The sequence below is a fragment of the Cynocephalus volans genome, chromosome 6 (assembly GCF_027409185.1).
Source record: "Cynocephalus volans isolate mCynVol1 chromosome 6, mCynVol1.pri, whole genome shotgun sequence".
Lineage (NCBI taxonomy): Eukaryota > Metazoa > Chordata > Mammalia > Dermoptera > Cynocephalidae > Cynocephalus > Cynocephalus volans.
Window position 1 is genome coordinate 64,048,851 of NC_084465.1, and position 26,837 is coordinate 64,075,687.

General features: G+C 36.3%; 1 protein-coding gene across 3 annotated transcripts in view; it reads left to right on the top strand.

Moving 5' to 3' along the window:
* Positions 1–2,434: 2,434 nt before the first annotated feature.
* CFAP69 (cilia and flagella associated protein 69) overlaps positions 2,435–26,837 on the top strand; it is a 55,506-nt gene continuing 31,103 nt past the window's right edge. For 2 of the 3 annotated variants that reach the window (XM_063100272.1, XM_063100273.1), the window contains exons 1-6: positions 2,435–2,586; positions 11,580–11,639; positions 13,270–13,335; positions 15,581–15,690; positions 18,246–18,322; positions 21,431–21,529. In XM_063100272.1, coding sequence (XP_062956342.1) covers positions 2,467–2,586; positions 11,580–11,639; positions 13,270–13,335; positions 15,581–15,690; positions 18,246–18,322; positions 21,431–21,529 — 532 coding nt within the window. In that variant the 5' untranslated portion in view covers positions 2,435–2,466. Of the gene's footprint in view, positions 2,587–11,579; positions 11,640–13,269; positions 13,336–15,580; positions 15,691–18,245; positions 18,323–21,430; positions 21,530–26,837 lie in introns of those variants that run through there. The other variant, XM_063100275.1, reaches the window with a different exon arrangement.

Below are 26,837 nucleotides of genomic sequence, written 5' to 3' on the forward strand. Positions count from 1 at the left end.
GGAGAGAAACCCTAAGAAGTGAAGTGACATTTATTTTCATTGAGTTTGTTAGGTTTAATTTTTTTTTCCTTTGCAACATTATAGCAAAAAATAGATATCCCAAACATATAAATATTGGGAAATGTGATTAAGTAGATTCTGATATGTGATAGACTGGTACACAATGATAAAAATATGTCTGAAGACTATACATCATGTAGAATGTTTACAATATAAAGTTAGGATAAAAATCAGATTTCAATACAGCATCTGCACAATGTGTATATCTTTGTCAAATTATGTGTGTATAACTTTGAGAAATGGAAACAATTTGAGAACATGAATCAGAACAGAGTAGTGAGATTTTGAGACATGGGTTCTTTTAAAAGTCCCCTTGTTATTGTTAATGCTTGTCCATCAATTTAAAAAACTCTTGTCTTTCACTAAGGAACTGATACTTTAATTCAGATAAAAGTATGTGGTAGAAATCTTAGTCCATATGCTCCATGATCAATAAATATAAATTTATTTTCTGTATCTAAAATTAATTTCTCTATGGGTCCCTTTTCTCCTGAATCTCAGTCAGCCCAGGGTGTTCCCTGCTTCATTGAGGAATCCCATCCTTATTCATCTTCTTTTTTTTTAACCTTATTTTTTTTTTTACTGAAACATAATTAATTGTACATATTTGTGGGGTACAGCATTGAATATCAATACCTATGTGCAATATGTGATGCTCAAATCAGGATAATTAGTATATTCAACCTTACATAATGTAATCATTTTTTGTGGCCCTTTACTAATTTCTTACTAGCCCCCCCTCCTTCCCCCTTTCCCACTTCTGTTGGCCTCAGTTCTGTTCTCACATTTATTTATTTGTTTGTTTCTTTGTTTATTTATTAGCTTCCACTTTTGAGGATACGCAGTATTTCTCTTTCTGTGCCTGGCTTATTTCGCTTAACATAATTTTTTCTAAGTTTATCCATGTTGCTGCAAATGGCAGAATTTCATTCTTTTTTATTGCACAGTAGTAGTCCATTGTGTATATACCACATTTTCCTTATCCAATCATCTGTCAATGGACATTTAGTTTGGAGCAGAACTCTTGGAACTGAAAGATTCATCCATCATTGTTTATCTCTGTTCTTCAGTTCTAGATCATTACTCCTTCCTTGTTCTTTTATTTTATTTATTTATTATTTTTATTTTTGGCAGCTGGCAGGTATCAGGATCCAAACTCTTGACCTTTGTGTATCAGCACCAGGCTCTACTGATTCAGCTAACTCGCCAGCCCCTTTTATTTATTTTTTTTATTTGATGTATACTTATTTATGGGGTACAACGTAATGTTTCAATACATGTATACATCGTGATCAAATGATTAAATCAGAGTAATTAGCATATCCATCACCTCAAACATTAATCATTTCTTTGTGGCGGGCTATGTGTAACTTTAAATCCATAAATTCTATAGAAGATATAAAAACTCATTTAAATCTTGAAGAATTTCTGGAGGTTAAAAAAAGATTAAAAGGGTTAAAGGACTTTTTTAAAAGTTTTCACAGCCATGGTGTTTGGAGTTATTAAGTTATTCTGATGATCATAAGAAGCTTTCCATTAAAGTCTTGAACCTCCTTGTATTATTATTAAGGACACAGTAGTTAGGTAACAGTCATAGTAAAGAAAATGATCATCTTGACCATACTGAGTACTTATTATGTGCCAAGCACCACTAAACAAACTGTCACCTTATTCAATCCCCGCAACAATCCTATTTTAACAGATTTAAAAAAAAAAAAAAATGGGGCTTCCAAGGGTTGACTTGCTCTAGACTCAATAATTTGACTCAAAAGGCTTTTAACATTGTGGACACTGCCTTACTTGTTTAACTGCCCAGCTGGGCCGCTGAAGTACAGAACAGGTAAAACGCCTGGGAATTTAGGTGAGACTCACCATTTCTTTGGGATGAGGTAAACTCCTCTTTCAACACTCCCGGTCCATAATATCCATATCCACCCTTCACCCTCCACCCGCCCGTGCCTGTCTGAAGCAAGGTCCAGCATAAACTACCAGGACTAAAAAGCACTCGACGCCTAACGTACCCGTTCCTCCGCTGCCTACCGACGTCTCCTTCTCCCGCCTCCCTCCCGCAGGCCTGCGAACCCACGCATCCGAGCGTGGAGGTACACATTAAGCTTCGGGCGTTTTGGCTCTCCGCGCTTCCGTAGGAGCCTCCGCCTCCGCAGCTGGGCCCGCCCCCTAGCAACGCTCGGGCTTGTGTTAACAACTGGCTGACCCTGGGCGCCTCGCTGGCTATGCTGGCGCCGTCGCGGTGGCCGAGGCCACGGCCGGACCCTTGGGTCCTTTCGCGACTCTAGCAGCTGTCAGGCTGCCTTTCTTTTTCAGTGGCGGGGCCTCTTTGGGCCCCGTGGCTGCGGGCATAGGGTAGGACAGAAGGAATCCCCCAGCCCGCCACCGCCGTCAGCCATGTCGACAGGTGAGGCCAAGGCGAAGGCCGAGGCCCAGGAATCCGGCGGCAGGAACAAGTCCAGCAGTCCCCGCCAAATCCCGGTAGTTGGGGTGGTGACAGAGGACGAGGAGGCACAGGTATGGGCAGGTGTCTGTGCTTTGGGAGGCGTAGGGTGTGGGGGACGAGGCCTGGGTGCTGCAAGGGCGGAAATGGGGACCCGAGTGGAGACAAGGGGAGCCCGCGGGACAGAGGTTCCAAGCGCACAGCTGATTCCCCCGAGAACTGCGTCGCCTGCGAGGGGGGCTGGCTGTCGTCAACCAACCTGTCTGGGGACTCGTGCTCCGTGGTCCTCTGGAGCGCCTCGGCAAACTGAGTAGGCGAGGCCTTGCCAGCACTTCTTCCAATAGTGTGTCCACGGAGGGACTGGGGAGGAAGGAATCATTCATCTGATTTGATGACCAGATCGCTTTGTTTGCACTGGGCCTTTATGAGTGGGTTCCAGTATATAAGATGTTCTTGATAAAGGTGTAAATTCCTCAAAGCTTAAATTTGCTGCCACTAAAGACTGAACCCGGAGGAGAGGAAAATGCTGTTAAAATTAAAAATTAAGCATCTTTTTAAAATATGAAACTGGAAGCTGGTTGTTATAGGGTGGGTTGGAGAGAATTGGAAGAGAGTAGAATTTATTTGTTTTATTGTGCTTGTATTTGGTTTGGGGTTTGGTTTTGTTATGAATATAAGACTAATTCATTCAATTTGGCCTGCTGAGAAATTTCACTTCGAGACCCTCGCTTGGATCTCCGTTCGTGGTGGAGGTGTTTAGAAACCCCAAGTCATTTGTTTCATACTAGGGTTCCATTGCTACCCCGGAGAGCCATGATCGTACCTTAAAACCGTGAATTCATTGGGGGAATACTGCTCTGCCTCACACTAAGAGCATGGGGCCACTGCGGGAATTCCTGTTGAGGCTTCGCAAGTCCCAAGCTGCGTCAGGAGCCCTGCCTCTTGCGTCCACATCCTGGATCCTTGGAGAGTTCCTTGGGAGTGGCCAGTTGAGTGGGGACCTCTTCTATTGTGGAAATAGGGTTGAGCTCTTAGAAGATAATCAGACATTTACACAGTAACCTGCGGAGCAACAGCACTTTTTTATGAGGAGGAGCAAGTGTTAGGGGAATTTACCTAATCGGTTTTGTGGACGTATTCCAATCCGGGCGGGGAGTAGAACTTTGATGAAGGATAGCTCTCCACTCCCAAGGCTTCAAGGAAACTCAACGCTACCAGTATACTCCAGGCACCGTGCAAAACTAAGAAGCAGGGGAATTTGGTAACTGGTAACGGATGGCTCTCATTCCTCCTTTACTTGATGTAAAAAAAAAAAAAAATACTTTTAATAGGTCATTGCCAAAATGGTCCACAACATACCAAGTAAAACAAGTATACCTGTGTAAATGTGTATATCAGCATGTATTTTCTCCCTTCTCTTTTCCTTTCCTTTTCTTTTCTTTCATTACTACTTCTCCTTCCAGGGCCTAGGATTCTCTTCCAGGAGGAAATAAATCAATTTACATTAATTCATGTTCCTACCTTGTTAATAACTACTTCTAGAAGTATTAACGTTTTTAAAAAATGTACAGTACTGAGGAAAAGGTCAGTTTCTACCCAAAGAATGAGATAGAATAGGAACTTTTTAGAGTTGGGAGAAATTTTAGCAATCATTCGGCCTCCTTATTTTCTGTTTGCGGTTGCTTTTATAAATGAGGACCCTAAGGCCTTGAGAAGTTAACTGGGAGTTACTCAGTTTTTTTACTCACAGAGTGGGGTTTGGAGTTCCTAGAATGATAAAATGATAACCTTTAGACCTCTGCCTCAGGTCAGTGGAGGAAAGAACTTGGGTACCCTAAAGGTTTCCAGTCCTTTCAAACCATTCCACATTTGCAAACTTCTCCTTTGCCAGTGCCTGAGGGACAGTATATTCTAGTGGCTGAAAGTGAGGGTGTGAAGTCTACTTCAGTTCATTGAGCCAGCTCCATCACTTACCGGGTATGTGACCAAAGGCATGTGTCTTAACCTTTCTGTGAAATGGAGATAATAATAGCACTCATGTCCATTGTAAAGATTAAATGAAATAATACCTCTAGAGAACTTATACTGTGCCCTGTATGTTGAAAATATGCAGTTATCAACATCAACATCATCATCATCCTTTATCCAACGAGCTAGAACTCCTAAAATTATTTGGACCCAAAATTCTCTGGAATTATTATTTCCACTGGCTTCTAGGATGTGAAAGTGAGACTGGATCCTTCTGAAATAATACTTGCTTTAATCCAGATTTCAATCTGCTCATTTTATCCCTTCAGAAGTGTTTCTAAGTGACAGCTAGAGATTTCCTAATATAAAAATGCCACTTTGGCTACCTATGCTTTTGATAGATGTTTTGTATCATTTTCCTTATTACAGACCTAAGTTTGAGGCATTTCAGTTACCCTAAACTGAGTTTATATAATTGGAGAAATAGTGTTGAATGTTGTTACCTAACACAGCAGGTAAAATGTGAAGGTTATTTTGCACATGTTTTTAATATACTTCAGTTCTGCCTTAAGTAATATTTTTTCTTCATCTTTCAAAAAAATAACTTTTGTAGCAGTTATTAGTATTATAATCTCTAAATACTATGTAAGCTACCACAAATGGTAGTTGCAGAATATTAGATTTTTATAACTTTATTAACTTTGAAATGTTCATCAATGGAATTATGGAAAATGTAAAGATAGATTATAAGTTTGAAGATAGTAGTAAATAGAGAAACCAGTAGTTTAGGAATCCGTAATTTTGAGTTATATTTTTTGTTCCATGTTATGATTTTCACAGAAAGATATCCTACCTAAGCACTCTATCTTCCAATTTTCTCTCTGTAAAAGTTTTGATAATGCCTGCTGTAATGATTCCAAAGCCTTTTTAAAAGAAAAGTTATTTATCATATTTTTCAGGTTTCAAAGCAATAAAATAGTACCAGGATTTTGGTGGTCATTTTTTAATTGTCAGAAACCCAGGGCAAGTTGCTCACTTTTTCTAAGTCTTGGTTTGCTCATCTGTAAAGGAGATTTTTGGAAAATGTCTGCCTCATAGAATTATTGTAAGAATTAAATTTTAAAGTATTTGTAAGGCATTTAGCACAGTGCTCAGCGCACACATTGTTAAGTGCTCCGTAAATGGTAACTATTTTGGTTATTATTAACGACTCTAGTCATGACAGCTTTCATTATTGTTATTATTTTAAAATAAATTCAAATTATATGTACAGGGTGTCCAAATCTTTACTAGGTGAGTTACTAGGTAAAGAAAAATAGAAAGGTAGTGCTCAAAACTCTCTAGAGCAGTGCTTCTCAAACTTTATGTGCATATGGAGCACATGGAGATCTTATTAAAATGCAGATTCTGATTCTCTAGGTCTGGAGTGGACCCCAAGACTCTGCTTTTCTAGCAGGTTCCGGATGATGCTTGTGCTGCTAGTTGGAGGGTCCTATTTCCCACTTTGAATAGTAATGTTTAGTGTATTATAGCTGCAAGATGGCATGAACAGTAGCTACAGAGTTTCACAACTATTTCCTGGAAAGCTGTAGGGGAGATGGTTTCATGTAGATTCAGATCATGAAGCAATAAACAACAAATTTTAGCCCACCCCCCATCAGATTGATGTGATTAAAACAAGGGAGATTTAATTGAGGCTTTAAAAGAACTACTTGCTTTTCTCTCGTAGCCACTGAGGCTCATTCGTTCCTGGATTATTGTCACCTCCTTGAGTCAGCCATTTGGTTCCCACCTCTTCCTCTCTCCCTAGTCTATTTTCCTTAAACAACACTTTATCACTTCCTCCCCCTGAGCCTCACCCTCTCTGCCTTTCAGGATTACACAGTAGCTCCTATTGCTTACCTCATCTAATATAATTACATTGACTAAATTACTTAACCTCTCTAGGCGTGTTCCTGTTTCTATAAAACCAGCCTGTACTAGATGAGTGCTCCCCAAACCTGGATGACTATTATAGACATCTGAAGAGCTTTTTTAAAAAAAAATGTGTATAGTTGGGCTCTACCACAGATTTACTCGGTCATAATCCCCAGTATGGAGCCTGGGGCTCATAAAAATCTCCCTAAAGTGATTTTTTTAGCCTCAGCACCACTGAACTAGGTGATATCTAAGGTCTCTGCCCAGCCTAAAGTGCTTCCATTCCACGTGTCTGTCCCATTTTCAAGATTTTCCATTAGATGATTTACACTTTATCTTTGCTGTAAATTCTACTTGATGCCATCTCCATGAGAGCAGAAACCTTATCTGTTTTTGTTGTTGTTGTTGTTGTTGTTTTTCTGTAGTATTCCCCAGAATATCACACAGCCCCAAACCTGGTACACAGGAGGTGATATTATGTATTTACTGGATGAATTGTGCTCCCCTATTTTCTGAATATTACTAAAACTAACCCTACCTTCAGATCCTACCTCTCCAACGTGAAGTGCTCCTCCAACAGGCATAACTTCCCCATTATTTTCACCTTCATCAGTCTTCTCCTCATGAATAGGTTATAGTCCTACAGCTGAGTCACACAATCTTGCACCTAATTATCACTTGTTTTATGTTGGTCACTGTTTCATTTGTATAAGTTTTGTCTCTCGCACCAGAATATGGGTTCCTTAAGAGAAGGGAATATGAGGGTACTTCAGAAAGTTTGTGGAAAATAGAATTAAAAGATAATATGAATCTTTCCATGAACTTCTTGAGGTGCCCTCATATATCTTAATGGTTTTGTGTCCTTCCCAGAATCCCTCTACTCTGAGCTAAGGGTAGAAATTTAATTCCTAGCTTTCAAAGCCTTCTATACTCCATCCACTATAGCCTCCTGGCTTCTCTTCAAGGATGCCAAGTGTCCCAGCCTAAGAGCCTTTCCACTTGCTGTGCCTACTGCCTGTATTTTCCCCCTTGATAGCCCTGGCTTGTTTCCTTACCTTTTTCAATACTTCACTGAAATGTACCCTCTCTATGAGTCCTTCACTGACAACTGGGTATAAAATTACACTCCTTGAGCATCTCAGCACTTCCTATCCCCTTTATTTTCTCCAGATCACTATTATCTTCTTGTATACTATTCAACTTACTGATTTTGTCTCTCCCAAAGCATATCAATTGTTCATGAAAGCAGGAGATTTTGTGTGTTTAATTCACTACCCTATCTTTAGCACTTAGAACAATGCCAGACCCATTGTAGGCATGCAATAAATATTTGTAGAGTAAATATGTAATTGCGATTAGTTGACTTGCATAGGTATAATGGCTAAGCTTCCTCGCCCAAATTTGCTCTCTTTCTGAGAGTCTCTCAGAACTTCCACAATCTGCCAGTTGATGTCATATCCTGTCACTGTTTGTAATACTGCTAGGGATGGTTTACTTAAAATTTCTTACACCTGCTTTGGTCTTCATGCTAAAAATAACCTCTGGGGTCAATTGAGGAGTTAGGCAGAGAACTAAGATGCATAGAACCAGAGTTTCTGCATCAGACAGACCCGCAAACCCATTTACTAGCTACGCGGCTTTAACAAGTTAGGTATCAGGGCCTCAGTTCATCAACAGGGATAACAGTGCTACCTTTGTATGGCAGACTTTAAGATTAATTGGACATAAGGTGCCAGACACATGAAAGGACCACTACAAATGTTAGTTCCTTTTCCTATAACCAAGTATAAAATGGACAGGATTTCTCCCCTCTGACACATCCCTTGGTAAAGTAGAAAAATAAATTCATTCTGTAACTTGAAGTAGTAGCTATCTCATTTTCTTCAAAGCAGTTCATTAAGCTTTTGATTTTAAAAGGTTTTGTGAAATATTTTTAGAATTTCTCCATAAATATCTTACAATGATAATAATTATTTTGATATTTACATGTGTATCTTCTCTTTTGCTTCTACTCTCTGCTTGTGTGATCTCATTTACCCAAAATCTTCAATTATCACTGTAAGTCTATGATTCAGAAACCTCTGCCCCAAATTTAACTCATCTCCATCCCCAACACTAACCTATTCCTTCAGCATTCCCTGTTTCAGTAAATGGTGAGACCATTTATATAATTCCAGCCAGGCAGTCATTCTCACCTTTTTTCTCCTTTCTCCCACTGCATGCAATCACTTATTAGGTCCTGCTGACTCTACTTTCTTGATGTTTTTAACTCCGTTCCCTGTTGTCTAAACCAGTTGCCACTACCTTAGTCAATGCCTAAAGTTACAGACTGGTCTTCTACTTCCAGTCTAGTCCTCTCTAGTTCATTCTCTCCACAGCAGACAAAATGATCTTTTTATTATTACATTCTTCTGATTAAATACTGTGGAAATAAATGAAGACTACCCCAATGAGAATAGACTGTTTATTCAGAGCTTGCTGTAGGGAGGGAGTCAACCAACATAACTTCTTTTGGCAGAGACTCCAAGTCAGGCAAGGAAGCTTTATAGTGGAAAAAAAGGTTGTGGGGGAGGTGGGGAGGCTTCTGGTATGCTCAGACTGGAGGTTGTTACCATGGGGAAGCTGGAGGTGGGCTAGCTAGAAGTAGGGCATCCTATGTGATTGATTTGGAAAGCACATTTGGCTTTCTCTAGTTGGGCATGAGTTGGAAGCTGGAGAGGTGGGGGGAGGCAGCAAAAATAGGGACACTGACAATCGCTGATTAAATCCTGACTCTTCGGGGCCAATTACTGCAGAGGTCATGGCTTGGCTTCCTGGGCTAGTTGCTGCAGAGGTTATGGGACAGAGTTCTTTTGTCATATATAGTCTGGCCAATGTCTATTTATATGTTCAGTCTCAAACCATTCAATGGCTTTTTAAGATTCTTAGTATAACATACAAAGCCATCTGTAAAATCTCATACCAGACTGATATCTCCCAGAGGTCAGGGTAATATGTTCTCCACACCTAACACAGTTCCTGAAATAGAAGCTGCTATGTGCAAGGAGGAAAAGGCTGAGGAAGGTAGGGGGAAGAGGGAGAAATCTTTAAAAATATGCCAAAAAACATAAAACACAGAGTAACATGAAGTGATAATGAAAGGTAAATCTAAGAGGAATCTATGCTTTAATCTTTACTATTTCCTGTTTCTTAAAAAAGTTATACCTGCTCATTTGGGGGAAAAAATTCTGATAATACACACAGGTATTAAAAAGAAAATCCTGCATTGACTTTTCATTTCAATATCCTTGTCTAATCCTCAAAGCAAATATTGCAGAAAATCAGAAAATGAAAACCCATAGATCTGAGGACACAGGAGGAAAAGAGAAAAGACAACTGAGCTAAATCCCCAAGTCTTAAAGCAAAATTCTACTTATCAAATTTTTGGTCACAGTAAATTTAACAATTTAACAATAATATTTAACAATTTTAATGGTAATTATAATACCAGATATAGATAAGTGCTTAGTAAATCCTTTTTTATCATTATCTTTAAAAGTCAAAATCATTTTGAGTAAATAAACTCATTCAGATACTTATTCTGCAGACTTAAAGGTAGAATGTTTAATTGAAAATTGTCTTTGATAGAAATTTCTTGAGGTCAGAATATATAAGTTTGTAATTATGAAAGACAATGAAATTCTAGACCTAAGACTCAGTGAAATAAGTACTATGTAGAAATATGGAAAAGTATGTATCATAGATTTAAAACTCAGAAAATGCAATGATGTTAACATTATGTGGTTTTATAAAGTATTTATGCATGTAAACAAAAACAAAATACATAAAAATAAAAATATATTTAGATGATAGGAATAAGTAGGATTATTTTCCATTTTGAACATTTTTATATCAGCATTACATCATCTTTTCAAACCATCATTTTAAAGTAGAAGTAGGTTTGAAAGCAGGAAAGAGAAAACTAAGGAAACTGGGATAGGCTAACTCCTGTAATGGGTGTGAGCAATATTGATGTAACATTTGAATTAAAAGAAAAATGTCACACAACAAATCATTCATTGCCAAGATAAATATAGCTGAAACTGCATTCAGAATTTGGAGATTTCTCTACCATTATAAGTACTAAAACTTTGGATGATAGCATCCCCTATTTCCTTCCTAACCTACCTACAAATAATTTTGTTATAAAATGGTATCTTCTTGGTTGCATTTTCTAAGCATTTATTGAGCAAATAACAACACTATATGCCAGGCCCAGTGTTGGGTGCTGGAGATGCCAGAAAACTTTGGGGAAAGGAGTGGGGTACATGTAAACCCTTTCAGACAATGTGATGGGAATTGTAATGGGTAGATACTTAGGGTGCTATGGGAGCACAGAGGAGAGACCTTTTTCTAGATACCTGAACTTCATCTTGAAGGACCTGCAGGAATTAATCAAGGAGAGGAATAGGATTGTAACCACATAAGTCAAAACAGAGAAGTGACAGAGGGGACTATTGGGGAGTTGTTGAATGATTGGGATGGGTTATGTTCAGATTTGAGTTTTAATATTCTGACTGTGAAGTAGAAGACAGTGTTTTGGGGTGTGAGAGTGAAGGCAGGGAGAATGGCAGGAAACTGGTGCAAAGTGAGAGATGAGAACTGAATACATCAGTAAGATGGAATGGGCTCAAAAAATACTTAAGATGGAAAATCTGTAGAACTTGGAGGTAGCTGTTATCAAATAAGGATAGCTGGAAGAAGGCTGGTACTAACTATGAGAAGGGGATACCTAATTCAGGAAGGCAATTTCCTACCTGTAGTTTCAATGCTAGTCTTAAGTATCTATCTACATAGTGAACTTTAGTGTAATATGTATGCACACACAAGATAATTTTATTTTCCAAAGTATGAAAGTGCTATTATTCCAAATGCTCTCTTGGGCCTTTCAGGGTTAATGAAACTTAAAAACATTTTAAAAAGTAAGATAATACTATAACTCAGGAGGTTTTGTTTGTTTGTTTGTTTCTACTACAAAATTTATTTACTCCTATAAGGTTTCATATGTTTTTCATTCTTACCTTACTATCTTATTGTCTTAAGATATTTTTAAGTTACCAAGGGAAAATATATAAAATTAGTATGTTTGATGTGATTTCTTAATTCCTACTATATAGAATACTAAGAGTTGTATATTTTTTAGGGTGTTTTTAAGCCTATGGACCTTAATCGTGTCATCAAACTCCTCGAAGAGACTGATAAAGTGAGTGAGCTTTGAGTAAAAATTACTCTTCTATATCACTTACAAAGTTTTATTTCCCTGAAAAGTAACATGTATTTCCCCAAAGATAAGTCTCATTTATCTTCTTTTGTTGAAAACATTTTATACAGTGTATATCTCGTATTCAAGGACTTTTAAATTTAGTATAAATATATTTAACAAGGTAGGGAGAATGAAGGAGAATAGATTTGCTTTTATGGGACGAACAAACCCCTGGTGGCTGTAAATGGGAGAGATCTAAGAGGAGAGAAAGGGAAGGGTCCTCTTGTCTCCGTTAATTGCTTGTTACCAAGTAGGATGGGGAGGGAGGGTAGAAAAAAAGGATATCACGATATACTAATTAAAATGTCCTGAGATATAATCAAGATAGGTAGATATATACACACACACACACTCATACATACTCATATGTAATTTATTTTGAAAGAAATCTTATATAGAGTGTAAGAGAGTTTAGGCATTGGAAGAAAGGATAATAAATGTGTATGTACACATGTTCACATACCACACTCTCCTGTTACCCAAGAATTGACCGAATGCCTAAAAGCCTGCACACACTATAAAATTATGTGGTAATCTCCATGAAGATTTCTTATTCTTAATAAGTAGAAAATGGATTGACCATAGTCAATATAGTCTATCAATACTAAACAATGTCCTATGAATAGTAGGCACAAAAATTTAATCATTGTTTTAACATTTTTTTAGTCTCTATTTTTTTTTTTTTGCATAGAAAGAAGAAAAAACAAAAAAAAATAATGACTTTGTAAGAATAACTTATCTTTTGCTGGCTGTGGTTATTGTCAAAAGTTATTTTTTAATTGGTATTATATCTACATTTCCTAAAAAAAGAAAACCCAACTTACATAGAGCCCCTATTCACTATTTAATAAGGCTGGGGGATAAAAAAAAAAAAAAAAAAGTCCAGACAATGCCACAGCCTCTCAGGAACAATTTAAGATTAAAAGGACAGAAGGGATTCAGTCATCAAAACACATCACTATATATGAATAAAAGTTTTGCTTGTTTGGTTATTTTTATGTTTAATTGACTGAAGATATTTGTGTTACACAGAACACTTAGCATGTTTTAGAGGTTAAAAATACAATTTCTGGAGTCAGATTGTCAAATTTGACTCCTAACACCACCACTTTTTAGCTATGTGTTTTTGGACAAGTTACGTAAAGTGTTTCAGCTTGTGTTTCCTATTCTGGAAAAGAGGGATAATAATAGTCTCTTCCCAACAGGGTCATTTTGAAGATTAATGAAGTGATATGTATATATATTACCTAAATGATGCATTCATAGCATAGAGAAAATGCTCAACATACTTCAGCTATTGTTAATATTATTTCTGGAAACAATTACTGCTTTTATATTAACCTAGTTTTGATTCCCAATTTACTATTCAAATTTAAATGATAGTTTATTTTTACTTTCACTGTTTCAGGAAACATTTTATAATGCTATAAGTATATATATACACATACATAGTAATTTAAGAATTACTTGACAATTTTAATGTGTCTACTTTCTTTTTATATTGAAGAAATTTTTAAAAATCTCAACAGATTCAATAGCACAAAAGAACTAAAATAGATATTTGTTTTAGGATGATTTAGAAGAAAAACAACTTAAATCTGTCAAGAAACTGGTGCAATGTTATCAGAATGGACTTGTATCCTTTACATATGTATGTATGTTTGTTTCATTTATCCTGAAACAGAGAATTTCTATTAGAAAATGTATTAGTTTCCTATTGCTGCTGTAACAAATTACCACAAGTTTAGTGGCTTAAAACAACATAAATTTATCTTATAGTTCTGGAGGTCAGAAATCTAAAATCAGTCTCATTAGGCTAAAGTCAAGATGTTGGCAGGGCTGGTTCCTTCTGAAGACTCAAGGGTAGAATCCACTTGCCTGCCTTTGGCAGCTTCTAGAGGTTTCCCGTATTCCTTGGTTCATGACCCTCTTCCTCCCAGTGGCACCAGTCTCACCTTTGCTTCTGTCATCACATCCCCTCCTCTCTCTGACTGTCTACTACCTCTCTATGATTACATTGGGCTCACTTGGATAACCTAGTATAATTTTCCCATTTCAAGATCCCCAGTCACATCTGAGAAGTCCCTTTGCTATGTATGGTAACATATTCATTCATAGGTTCTGGGGATTAGGGCATGGACATCTTTGGGGAGGCCATTATTCTGTCTACCACAGAAGATATCTAACATTTTGTGTTTTTTACAAAATTATATTTTCTATCAGAGAATATAAATAAAATTGAAGAGCCAATATAACAATTAACCCTCTGTGGATAATATGAGTTTCCATAGGTTCAGAAAGACAGTGGATGTAGTTAGGAGGGCCAAATCAAAGTCTTGTTTCTATCAATTTACGTAGGCAATTGTACCTTTGAGAAACTTCTTAATTTTTCCACCCTTATAAAAAAGGGATGAGTACCTCATGAGATTGTTAGGAAGATCAGATGAAAAATGTACATGCAAGTGCTTGAAAATATGTGAAACATGTAAATATATTATCCCCAATGACTATACCACCCTGATCAGAATACATGGAAACAGTGCATCTTAAAAAACTGTAAGAACCAGTTTGTTGTTGGGTTTTTTAAAAAAATCTTTTGTGTATATATGCTATTGTAAAATACAATAAAAGTATCACAGGCATATCAGATTATTATAAAAGTTTTTAAATGTCCACTCTCACTTTCTGAGAAGTACTGATCTAAGCGATCTCTGACAGTTGTCTGACCTGATCTAAAGAAGGTATCAGTTTCTAACATTAGCTTGTTCCAGTTCAAAACATCTTAAGCCTCCCATTCAGGGAAATGTGCCTTATTATTTTTCCTAAATATTTTTTACTTTATTTTAACCTTGTTTTTGTTTATGGATTTATTGAGTCAGTCTAAGGCCTTGCAGATGTCAAGTACTATTTACTGGTAGCCAAAAAAGTCTGGAAGCAAGTGATTTTTTAGCTTAACTTGACACCTCAACACTTCCGTCATTTTTTTTTCTTCAGGTTAGGCAGTTGGTAGCAAATGTCTCTATTTCTGAATGCCTTTAATAAGCTGGCTTTAAGTTGTAAAACTTAGCAAAGATAAGTTAGGGAAGTATTTTGGCCACTTCTCTAGGAAGTGAACAGAACTTTATACTTCTAGTATACCCAGCTCTCCCATCCCTTCCTCAGATGCTCCTAGGAGAGGCTAGAAGTAATAGCATTCAACTAAGTGTAAATCACAACTACCATAATCTCTTAGCTGTAAAACAAAATCAGTGAAGTTTGTTTATGTACCAATAGCTAAGTAGGTAAAATAAGGTGCTTTTACCTTTTCTAGGGAGGCTACATTTTGCTTTCATACTAGTTTTTAAATGAAATAAAATCGCAACCAATTTAAACCATAAACATAAGAAAATGCTTCTGAGATAAATGTTAATAAAGGAATGAAGTAAAGAAAAGTAACGTTTAGGTTACTTTACTTATTCTGAGGCAGTTTTGTGTGTGTGTATAGGGGGAGATGTTTGTGTGTAGGGGGATGGAGATGAAGGATATAATTGAGCCTAATCACTAAGTTAATTTTTTTCAATGTATTATTTTCATCACCAATAGGAAGTTATTGATCAACCAAATCTGTACTGTAGTCATTGGTAATTTAATTCTAAAGTTATGGTGAGAGGAAAAGAAATTTTGAATAAGAGGTTACTAAGACAAAAATTAAATAATTTTCCTAGAGAAATATGGTTCTAAGTTTTCCTCGTTAGACTTCAAAATAATAATAATTAAATCAGTGTCTACTACATTTAACAAAATTGATGGAATGCTGTAGACTTTCTTGACAGAAGTGCTATAAAGAATATGTTCATAAAGATATTAATCTTAATTTTATTTCTTAACTAAAAATATTAAAGCCCATAAGGGATTTAGCACAGATATTTAAAATTCTGAATCTGTGTGCAGGAAAAATTGAAAAACAGCCCCGTTTTGTAGAATCTGCATCTGATATCCTAAAATTGTGTGGGTAAGTTGTTTCCCTTGAACTTTGTTTTATATTAGCATACAGCAATTTATCATATTTTATTTTCTATTAAAAAGATGTTATGCATTATGTTATAGCAAAGTGATACAGAACTCAGAAAAGTTCAGCTGATCACTTGATTCTAGCAGTTGGTACTTCAAAGGTAGTCAGTTTTATTGTGAGATTTAAAAAATTAATCAGCTAACTTTGTGAGTTTGCTGGCCAGAAGAAATTAAATTGTAAGTACACTAAAATATTTTCTTGTAATTAGTTGCTCTCAAGTGATTGATAAATATCAGATGAAACCAAGGAATTGTACTATTTTAAGAGAATCCTTGAGTAAATCTATGGATAATACGTATAGTTTCGGTCTAGTTTTTTTCTCTCTTTAGAAAATGTAGCTCTCAAAGATATATTAGATTGTATGTTATGTTTTATTTGATCTTCCAAATTTAAATGAAGGATAAAATATCACCAGTTATGTTTGGTATCTATTTTTCAATGTAAATTAGAGGTCGGAATTATAAAATTAATATGCCTCATCCTCTCCTGTTTCTCCAGCCAGTTTTGGGAATTACAAATATGTGGTGCTTCCTTACCGCCACATAGTGGCTAATCTGGGTATATATTAAAATATCCATTTTTAGTTGCTCCATATAACGTATGTAGTAGAGGAAATTTCAAGTAAGAATGAACCCTTCTGACAATTTTACCTTCTAAACCTCTCTACCAGTTTAACTTTTTAAATAGCATCGTTTTTTTAAAAATATACAAATAATACGCAAATAGTGGAAAGGTTTAGTAGGACTATGTTTACATGGTAGGTTCTAACTCTAAGTTTTAGATTTAGCAGCAATAGTAGTTTAAATTTTGTACCCACTTACATTTAATTTTTTTTGATATGTGAATAAAATAATCAAAAATAATTTATTAAATGCCTGCACCATGCCTTATTTTTTAATAGGGACCATGGAAAATAAATAAATAAGTAATTGCTCTGGTGCTTTCAAGTAACTAATTGAAAATTATTGTTGTATTGACATGAGATCTAATCTAATCTAATCTAATATATATAAAACACTTTCAAATTTCAAGGCTATGCAAGTCCTAGAACACTGACTTAATAAGGATTACTTTCAACATCAGTGCTCCTATAGGCCTCTATCCAGAGTTGATTCTCTATGAAAGCTTGTGACTGAATGTTTCATTGCATAATATGACAAATCTTTTGAACTGTACTCTTCACTTTCCCTCATATTCCATAATTATTCACATTATTAATTTTTCTTCTTTCCTAATTTCTGCTATATCCTACATTTCTCCACACCTCACCCTCACTTGATTCTCTTTTTAAGACATTTTTGGGAGATAAAAACATTGAAAATAAAAAAAATAAAGTCAAGCCTTTCTGTTTTGACTTCTAGATAGCATGATTTTCTCATTGCATCCAGAAGTATAATGTCTTTTTTTAAAAAAATAAACTTTATGGTTGAAAGCTCCTTTGATACTTTATCTTATATGTTGTCTCCTTTAGTAGAAAAAGAAAAAGTTTGGAGGAAAGAAGTATTAATTTTAGAGTTCTTCACTTTAGAGATCCAACAGTCACCTGGATAACAAGTAATAAGTTATTTGCTTCAAATGACAAATTCTAACAAAAACTAGAAATGAACCTCTGTGTCATTTATAAAATTATTGTTTTCATAGCTTGTCCTTGAAATATCTTTAAATTCAAATTGTCCTGTATTTTCTACATCCACATGGACAGTTCTCACTGCCATTTTTCAACCACTTGGTTAATTTTTCTTGGAAGACATGAATTAAAAGTCCTATACATAGGATAGTATTATACTTTAAATAGCATAGGAAATTTAAATTTTAAATTCATGAAATGCCAAAATAGTTTATATTTTATATTTAAAAATAACTTTTATCTCTGCTTTGCAATTTAGACTAATGACCCAGTTTCATGTACCTGATCTTTTATGATTTGTAAATGTTATTTTCAAACAACTTTGGTTATAGTGGCTGTGTTCTAATATGATTTTCGTAACTTGAATTCCTTAGTGTCGACAAAGGCATTCTGTTATTTTGTGGACAGTAACTAATCCAGTTAATAAGGAAAAGGGCACTGACCTTTACTGATCTATTAACTAGAGTTTTGAAAACTTCAGAAAAAGCCCTTGATCTGTGGTTTGTACCGTATTATCTGTCTTCCTAACTTTGATAGAATTACTGCTATAATTCATTATTATTTTGCCCTGAAAGAGAAATGGGATTCCTAGGTTCTTTTATTCATGCAGTGATGCAAATGGATTTTTAAATCCATGCCTTGTACATCCATCTCTCTTCATTTTTATAAACATATTTTATTTTCTTTCTGGTCAGTTAGTTAGAAACATAATTTTTCTTTACAATTGTCAATTTCCCAGGGCTAAAGAATAGGATATTATCATCGTTTTATTCTTTAGAAAGGAATGAAATAAAACCACTTTGCAAATGATGCTTCAATCAAGGACTTTATTAAAAATTACTCTTAACATTCTTCATTCTTATTGAAGATTGCCATTTTTGAAAAAGAAAGTATCAGATGAAATCACTTATGCCGAAGATACTGCTAATTCAATTGCACTTCTGGGTAAGTTAAGATTTCCCTAAGGTAGAAGAAGGGTTTAATACATAACAGACCGTACTGACAAGAAGGAAATGTCTGTTTTCACTAAGTTTCACTAAGAGTACTCCTCCACATCAAGGCTCTTCTCTTATTTCCCAGTTGGAAATTAATCACAGTGTGTTTGGTCATAATACTGGTATTGTTTTCTGCTCAGGTGTTTCATGATGCCAAGATTCCTTAAATTCAAGGATAGGCAGATGCTTCTTTGCACTTATTTGACTTGATATTATTTAATTTGAAGAAATGTTTGTTAATTTTTGTAAATCAGAAAGCACAAGTACGCCTCTTTCAGTAACTGCAAAAATGTTTTCCACTTTGAGCTCTAATGCTTAATTAGGATCATTGAGGGCCTAATTGCTCATTAAATGATCTAAAATTTTAAATTTTAAATAAAATTATAAACTGGAGGAACATTAAGAAGTTTAGCATAATACACATATAGTTGTAGGTACCTATATTTTTGTACACAAAAGTATGAAAAATATCATAAAAGAGTAGAAATTTATATCTGGGTTATTACTTGGTATTCAGGAGAAAGAAAATAATAATTTCCTAGGAAATGAGATCAGTGAAACATTAGCTCTTTTTTTTTCTTTTTTTTGTCCTTTTCGTGACCGGCACTCAGCCAGTGAGTGCACCGGCCAGTCCTATATAGGATCCGAACCCGCGGTGGGAGCGTCGCAGCACTCCCAGCGCCGCACTCTACCAAGTGCGCCACGGGCTCGGCCCGAAACATTAGCTCTTTGAGTCAGCCCCTGTTATATAACAGTGTGTTCCCAAAACAAATCTTATGCATTAAATTTATATTTACTAGTTTAGGTCTTTATTTGTAAAGGAGAAATAAAAGATATACAATTGACCCAACAAATTTATTTAAAAGTATTTACTAAATAGTTATGTTCCCAACATTATAGTCCATACGGAAAAATGGAAAAGATTCAACTGTAATGAGTAAAAAGCATTTTTATTTTTAACATAGACACTAACCTGTTTTACCTAAATAAGTTTCATAGTCTTCAATTGTAGTTACTTTGGGAGGACTACCTATCGATTTCCTACTGTATGGCTTATTTACACTCTATGGTATCATGGAGATTAAATTAAACATGGGGTGTTAGAGGAGAAGACCTTAGGAAGCATGAAGGTTGAGAAATAAAGGGAAATTTTAATTCTGTGAATCTCTGTTATCAATGGAAATTTACAAGAAACCAACCCAAAAGAGGACATGGTAGTATTAACAAATAAAAATGTAGGTTTTGTTGGTAAAAATTTATTTTTTTATTTATTTTTAAAATGCCTCTGTTGCCCTTATTATTTTAAAATGCTGCCTTCTAGGGAGTTGGCAGACATTTGTACAACAAATCCATGGCCCATTTCTTCCTGAGTGTCAGCCTGCTCATTGTTTAATGACCGCCTGCCTACAGAACACATTACTGTCTCACTTAAGGGTAGTATGAAGTCTTAGCTTAAAATGACCTCCCTTCGTTGATTACTGACTACAAATACTGCTTTTCTGTCACATATTTTTTTAATTCCTGAAAACATGAATTTAAATTAAATAATTGTATATAGTATGAAGTGTTGAACAAAGGCTATTTACGATTTTTACTACTAACTTCCAGTTTCTACTATGTACTAGTAACTTATATTACATTTTCTTCCCTGAGTATTTCTGACTCAGGGAAAGATTCTGGAAATGGATTAGGGAAGAAGTTGGTACTTCACCTTGAGATGATAAAACAGGAGGCTGTGAGAAATTATCTAAATTTACAGGAAATAAAAGGGAGAAGCAGATAAGAAACCCTAGAATTTCCCATAAATTTGCATGTTTGGGTAATTTTGATGGAAAAGTCTAGTTGTTCTGGTTGCCTAAAGTTTTTCAAAACCTAAATAGTGATCTTCCAACCCAAAAGAAGGGTCCCCCAAAAATAAAGAGTTAGAATAATTTTGAAACTGTCTTTTTGTAAGTGGTGTCTTTTGCAGGCAGATTCTTCGAAAGCAAGGGTCAGGCTTTTCTTTGTGCTTCTTCCTTCTGTCCACTGGCTTCCCCACTCACTGACCACCTCCAGAGATGAACATTATGCAAGACCTAATGCAAAGGAGGAACACCTAATCATTCTTTTACCCTCAGGGAATCCAACCAGACCTGGTTCAATCCAAAAGCTGATACTACTGGCTACAGGTGTCCTCATCCATATTAAGGGCACGGATTATTTCCAGAGTCCCACTGATCATTTTCAGATTCCCTGGGGATCATATTTGTAGGGCTTCAACAGTGTAAATGCAACCCAGTTTGAAATACAGGCTGAAGCCAATTCAGTAGTAGTTTAGATATGACTGAAAAGGAACACTCTATTCCCCAACCCAACCCAGATAACTTGAACACAAAACTATTACCTGTAGGGCAAAGATTGCCTAAAAGCTCACTCTTCAAGTCTGCCAGCAAATTGAAGAGCAAAGCTTATCTGGAGCTTCTCTAAACAAAGGATGCATTATTAAAGGCAACAAATTACTGACCCTCTAGTTAGGGGGGAAAATGCTAACCTATATCTTACCAAAATAATAGTGGTGAAAGCAATAGTAGAATTCACTATATGCTAGACACTGTTCTCAGCTCTTTTCTCATAATAACTCATTTAATCCTCACAACATCTTAAATGTCATAACTATTGTTATACCCATTTTATAGATGAGAAAACTAAGACACAAGTTTACACACATAGTAATTGACAGCTAGAATTTAATCTGAGACAGTCTGGTTTCAGCATTTATGTTATTAATCATCATTCTTTTCTTCTTACAAAGGAGAGGCTGAATTGATTGATGGGCTAAATGTATAAGGATAGATCTAGGCTGTTTTTGTGTGTATATGTGTGTATGTGTGTGTGTATCTTTATATATGTATGCATATATGAATATATACACACATATATGTATATAAAATCATACATGGTCCAGTTTGAATCTCTGATGAGAATATTTTAATAATCATATTATTAACATTTTTTGCTTAAGTTTGCAAATAAACTTATGACGGTATTATTAAATAGCACTCATTTATCCTTTTGGCAGGTGACTTAATGAAAATACCAAGTTCTGAATTGAGGATACAAATTTGTAAGTGTGTTGTTGACTTTTATCATGCAGAACCACCAAAGAAACATATTCCAGGTAAAATTTTCAGTGGTCTTTCAGTAATATCTTGTATCTTTAGAAAACAGAATATTCTATCTCATTTCTCTTTGAACTTGAAAGATACAGTATACTCATAAATGCAACACATTAAAAATAGATAGAGGAATCAAGACGGCAGAATAGACAGTCCCCAGCATCACTCTCTCCCACAGTTGACCAATTTACAACTATTAAAAAGCAAAGACTGCCAAGCTGGGGCCGCTAGAGCTCAGGGGAAGAGGAGGAGAGACCTATGAAGTTCATGAAAGTGGGAGAAGCCACGATGAGAGAAAGAAGGGACCACTCCGACTGTTTCGAGCCCCAGCCATTTCAAGCCCAGCCCTGGTGAGCACACAGAGCAAAAGCTGGTAAAAACCACAGATGTGCCCTTTGTGTGAAGTTGCCTGGAGACTGCAGGGGAGAGGAGGGCCTTAGTGGCCCCCAGGCCAGCAAGTCCACTACCAGGGTTCCCATGGACCCACACAGGAGCAAGGGGCCACAGATAACTGATAAAAGGAGCTACTCAGAGGCCAGTAAGCTATCACAAGGGACCGGTGCATGGCATGCCCCATGGGAAGTGTTTGAAGTATGGGGGTGGGGGAGACTGGCCCACTGGTGGAACATTGGTGCACAGCATAGACAGCTGATCTGCCCTCCAGTCAGCACAGGTCCACTCAGTGGAGACTGGTCAGGAACGTAGAACTGCAGAGGATGCAGTCTGCTGCAAAGACTCAAGCCCAGACCAGAGTTTCCATACAATCCCAAGTGTATCAGACCTCACAAGACCCAGAAATGCTTAAAAGGTCAACAGCTGAAACCTGAGCTGCACAAAAAGCCTTCCCCAGAGTATCAGCAGCAAAGCAACAATTTAACTGAACCACAGGGCTCAAGTGCTGGTCCCCACAGGAAGCTCCCCCATTTTAAAAGTAAGCAAAGGACAGCAAATTAGTTCCAGTGCAGAGTTTAAGTGGCAGAAGTAGCTAATAATCCAACACAGAACTGAAAGAAAGAACAAAAAACCCACAGATCAGAGACAAATTTCTGGTATTAACTAGCAAAGGTCTAACACCACCAAAGAATACCTATAAAACCTAGAAGAACCAGAAGCCCCCCAGGCTCCTGAGTCAGGGTGAGGCGGGCCTGAGGGCCTCAGCCACAGCCCACGACGTTCGCATCCAGCCTAGCAATGACCAAGCCACCATCGGAAATCCCCAGTTCTCTTGAGCCAGAGCAGGGGAGGTGCATGGGCTTCAGCCATGCCCCCTAACCCTCTTCAACCAGGCCAGCAAAGGAGCCAGCCATGGGCCAGGGCTGCCCCGCTGCCCTCCTTCCCCTTCTCATGCAACTGCTCTGCAACAACATCTTAGAATGTAAAAAAAATAATAATAATAATAATTAATTTTTAAAAATAATAGAACTTTTTGTAGTCTCAAGCTTTGCAGTCATTTTTTTAAAATTGTATATGTATTTTTCTCTGTTTTGAATTTGCATGATATTTTTATTCTGATGTTAAATATTTATGACACAGTTTGTAAAATCAAACCCAAATTAGTTTAATTATAATTATTACTACTAATTAATGTTATTCAATTCTGTTGATAAAATTATTTTTTAACATATTTTGTATTATAATATCTGTCCCACCCAATTAGATGTTAAATTCCTAATGCTAGTACTATTCTCATCATGGTTGGCCAAAGAGTTCAGTATGTTACAGCTAAGGTATCTTAATATATGATGGTAAAATGAAACACACTGAAATGGGTGGTATCAAGATGGGGGGCACTTGTACTATGAGAATTATAATGTTATTTGGGACATAACGAGGGTAAAAAAATAGTATTAAAAGATAATACAGATCTTTCCATGAACTTTTTGAAGTAACTTCATACTTCCTATCTTCATAGTTCCTGTGATTTATAATCAATCTAGAAAGGGATACAACATATAAATAATATTTTTGAAGTTATATGTTCCTTAATATAGGTGGAGATAAGAACCTGTGGTAGTTCAAAGAAAGATTATTTATGACTAGAGAAAAGCGGAAAGACACCTGAACTAGAGAAATAAGTAACAAGATTATTAAATGTCAAATTTGAACTTTGATGCAATACACAGGTGGAAGTGTTTGGTAGATAATATAGACACTGGATACTAAAAGCAGCAAGGACCAGAAATACAGGTTCAGAATTCACCCAAATAGAGATGAAAATTGAAACCATAGCAAGATTAAGTTTGCCAGGAGATAAAGAATATAATAAACAGGAACACTGATTCTGCTTTATGGAATGATATGTTGCCCAATTCTAGAATTGCAATAAAGCCAATTGAGATCTTTAACTAAATCTTTTGTAATATTGACCTTTGACAGTTTGGAGACCATGAAGAGACCTGAAGGAGACTACTGATGATCCTCGAGACCCCTTGAGGAATGAAGAAGGTGACAATAAGCCCCTCTTTTGGGGGACCACTGTCTTCCTCATGGAGTCCTGAGAGTTATGAGTAAGTCCCTCTCAGGTCTGAGCTCTGCCCTCTTTACATTTGAGTTCCCTGATCTCTTTGACTTTTGGGGGTACCATGGGTTAGTCTGTGCTGTGAGAGAGCATTTGACCTTGTACCAACCAAGGGTTAGTTGGTGCTGTGGCAGGGCACATTACCTTTGGATTTGTGGTGGCTGATGTGTAACTGGCAAAATGGCTGCAGTTTTAATATTGCATTCTTAGGTAAGGGAGGCCTCAAATGTCTGGCTGTGTCAGACAGAAACTGGAAAATAATTGGCTAAGTTGTCAAGGAGATCTCAGAGCTAAGTCCTTCTTGGCTCTGAGACCCAAGATCCAACATAAGAATGGAATTCTAATTTCAAAACAATTTAAGTACTCTGCTCTCCAAATACCTGCCTTTGTTTTATATCAGAATTATAGCCCTAGAAGCTGCAAATATTTACAAAAATGGCAAAATCTTACTGAAAATAATTCAAAATTATGATGTCATTATTAAGAACATTGCATATGAACGACACTGCATGTTAAGATTGTTCCGTCTCCTCCCATGTACAGCTATTGCTTTTCTGTTGTAAGTTGTTTTGTCCTGAGAACTTGGCTTGACTTTCTATCTGTTAGATGCATGTGATATATAGGGCCTGCATGTACAGACAGCAAACTAAAAGGTTGAGAGCACCAAGAACATGACCAGATGGAAATGCTGGTTGAACCCCATTTGCAGCTAAACTGACTGTGGCCAGCTCTCAAGGCATTATCTAAGTCTTTCTATTAGCTGTTTTTGGAAGTGGCTCTGGGTCTTGGAAAGGTTAAAGTGCATTTTAAAATAAGGGTACAATACCAAGATTAAGGGTTCAGATCCCCTTACTGGCCAGCCACCAAAAATAAATAAATAAAATAAAATAAGGGCATCTGAATTAGCCCCATTTAGAAGCTTCTAAAAAGATATCAGACATTTTTATTGCCTCCCTAAAAGGCTGTTCGCTGAAGACCAAATAAAAAGCTTATGCTACTAATCAATGAGAAAATTAAATCTACCAACATTTTTGATTAATTACTATCCCAAGCTAAAAACAAAAAGAAAGCTAGATAAAGTATTTATAAAAGTTAGGTCTTCAGGTCAAGCAGGCATAGAAAATGGTTTCTTTGTCCTGAAGTGAGTACTCTGAGAAATAAGCTAAACTGAAAAGACTGCCTGTGGAGCTAAATTGGTCTCCAAAATACAACTTTCTGGCATTCAGTTGGTTATTTTGAATAGACTTCTGAATTTTTTTCTAGGCTCATCTGTGCATTTTCTTGTAAGATCCTATGGTAAAATTCTGTGATTCTGTTTTGTGTTGGCATCCATTTCTTAGTCTTCCACTGTGTCTCCTCTAACTGACATAGCCAAACTCCTTATTGAAAAGGCCTGCATTCTTTCTCTATGCTTTGAGTTGTAAATTTGTTTTCTTGCTTTTTCTACAGTTCAGTGAGGGCTTTGGCCACATGGGGCAGAGAATCTTTAATTTGTTCCATTCATAGAGACAATTTGAACCCAACTGTTCTTCTAAATTAGTGAATTTTATATTGTACCTGTCTCATAGCTAAAGTGTTTAATGAAAACTATAAGATCTTTCTTTCTTTCTGTGTTTTTATGTGTATGTGGTGTGTTGTGTATGTATGTTTATGTCTATAAATGTTTGTATATCATCTACATGATACCAAATTGGCTGATTAATAATGCACACTCCTACATTAAGTAAATAAGCCTAAATGCTTTTTAAGTTCATATAATTTTAGCAATCACTGGTAAATAAAGCTAGTTTTTTTAAAAAAGAAGAATAATATAGTAACAGCAAGGGATCAAGACTGACATCATGGAGAGTGCCTATATTGGTTTGGAAAAAATTATCCAAAGAAATTGGCAGTAAAGGGAGGTTCAAAGGGAAGAAGAAAACTTAAAGACTGCCATGTCTATGTGCCAGTGAATGAAATGTTTGCTGAAGGAGGGAATGGTCTCAGTGTCAAATGCTGCAGAGGCCTCTGTAATTAAAGAATGAAAGACCACGTTAATGTAGTATCTGAAAAGTTGTAGTTAATCTTTGACAGCTCCATTGACATAAAATGGTCAGGGCTGATTCAGAATTAACAAATGAGAGGATTGTGAGAATAGCGGCAATGGGTTTGAGAGTGAGGGTGTAGAGGCAGTTCATGAATACAGACTTATATTTTCAGCTCAAATGGTGAAGAAAAAGAAGGAAGCTAGAGAACAGCTCAACTGGTAGCAAAATTAAAGAAAGGTTATTTGGATTTTGTTACTGTTTTTAGGATAGGGAGAAATTAAGTTTGTAGGCAGAGGACCTAAAGCTAGTAAGTGGGAAATGGGAAGGCAAAATTCTCAAAGAAAACTTGGAATTAAAAGCACAAGTTTATACTTAACCTTGGCAAAATACAGGCACCTTTCCAAAAAAGGGAGACAAATTGTGTGCAAGTTAAGACAGGGGAATGTTGATGTGCAGAGAAGTGAGGTTGACCTTAATTTTATCAAGCTCTGAACATTAGGAATCTTAACACTCTCACTAACTGTTGTCGGTTTCAAGAAATGAGTATGAATGGTCATCTTGACCACAGCTAAAAGTTCTCAGTAATTGGAAGAGATATAGCCCTGGAGATAGGAATCAAGTCGACAAGCCTTAATATTGCTATATCCTTCTATAGAAATGTAATCTCAATAGAAAAAGATACAGTAAATATCAAGTATTTACTTTTGGTCCATCCGTATGATAGACTATTATGCAAATAAAAATCATGAGTTTGGAAAATATTTT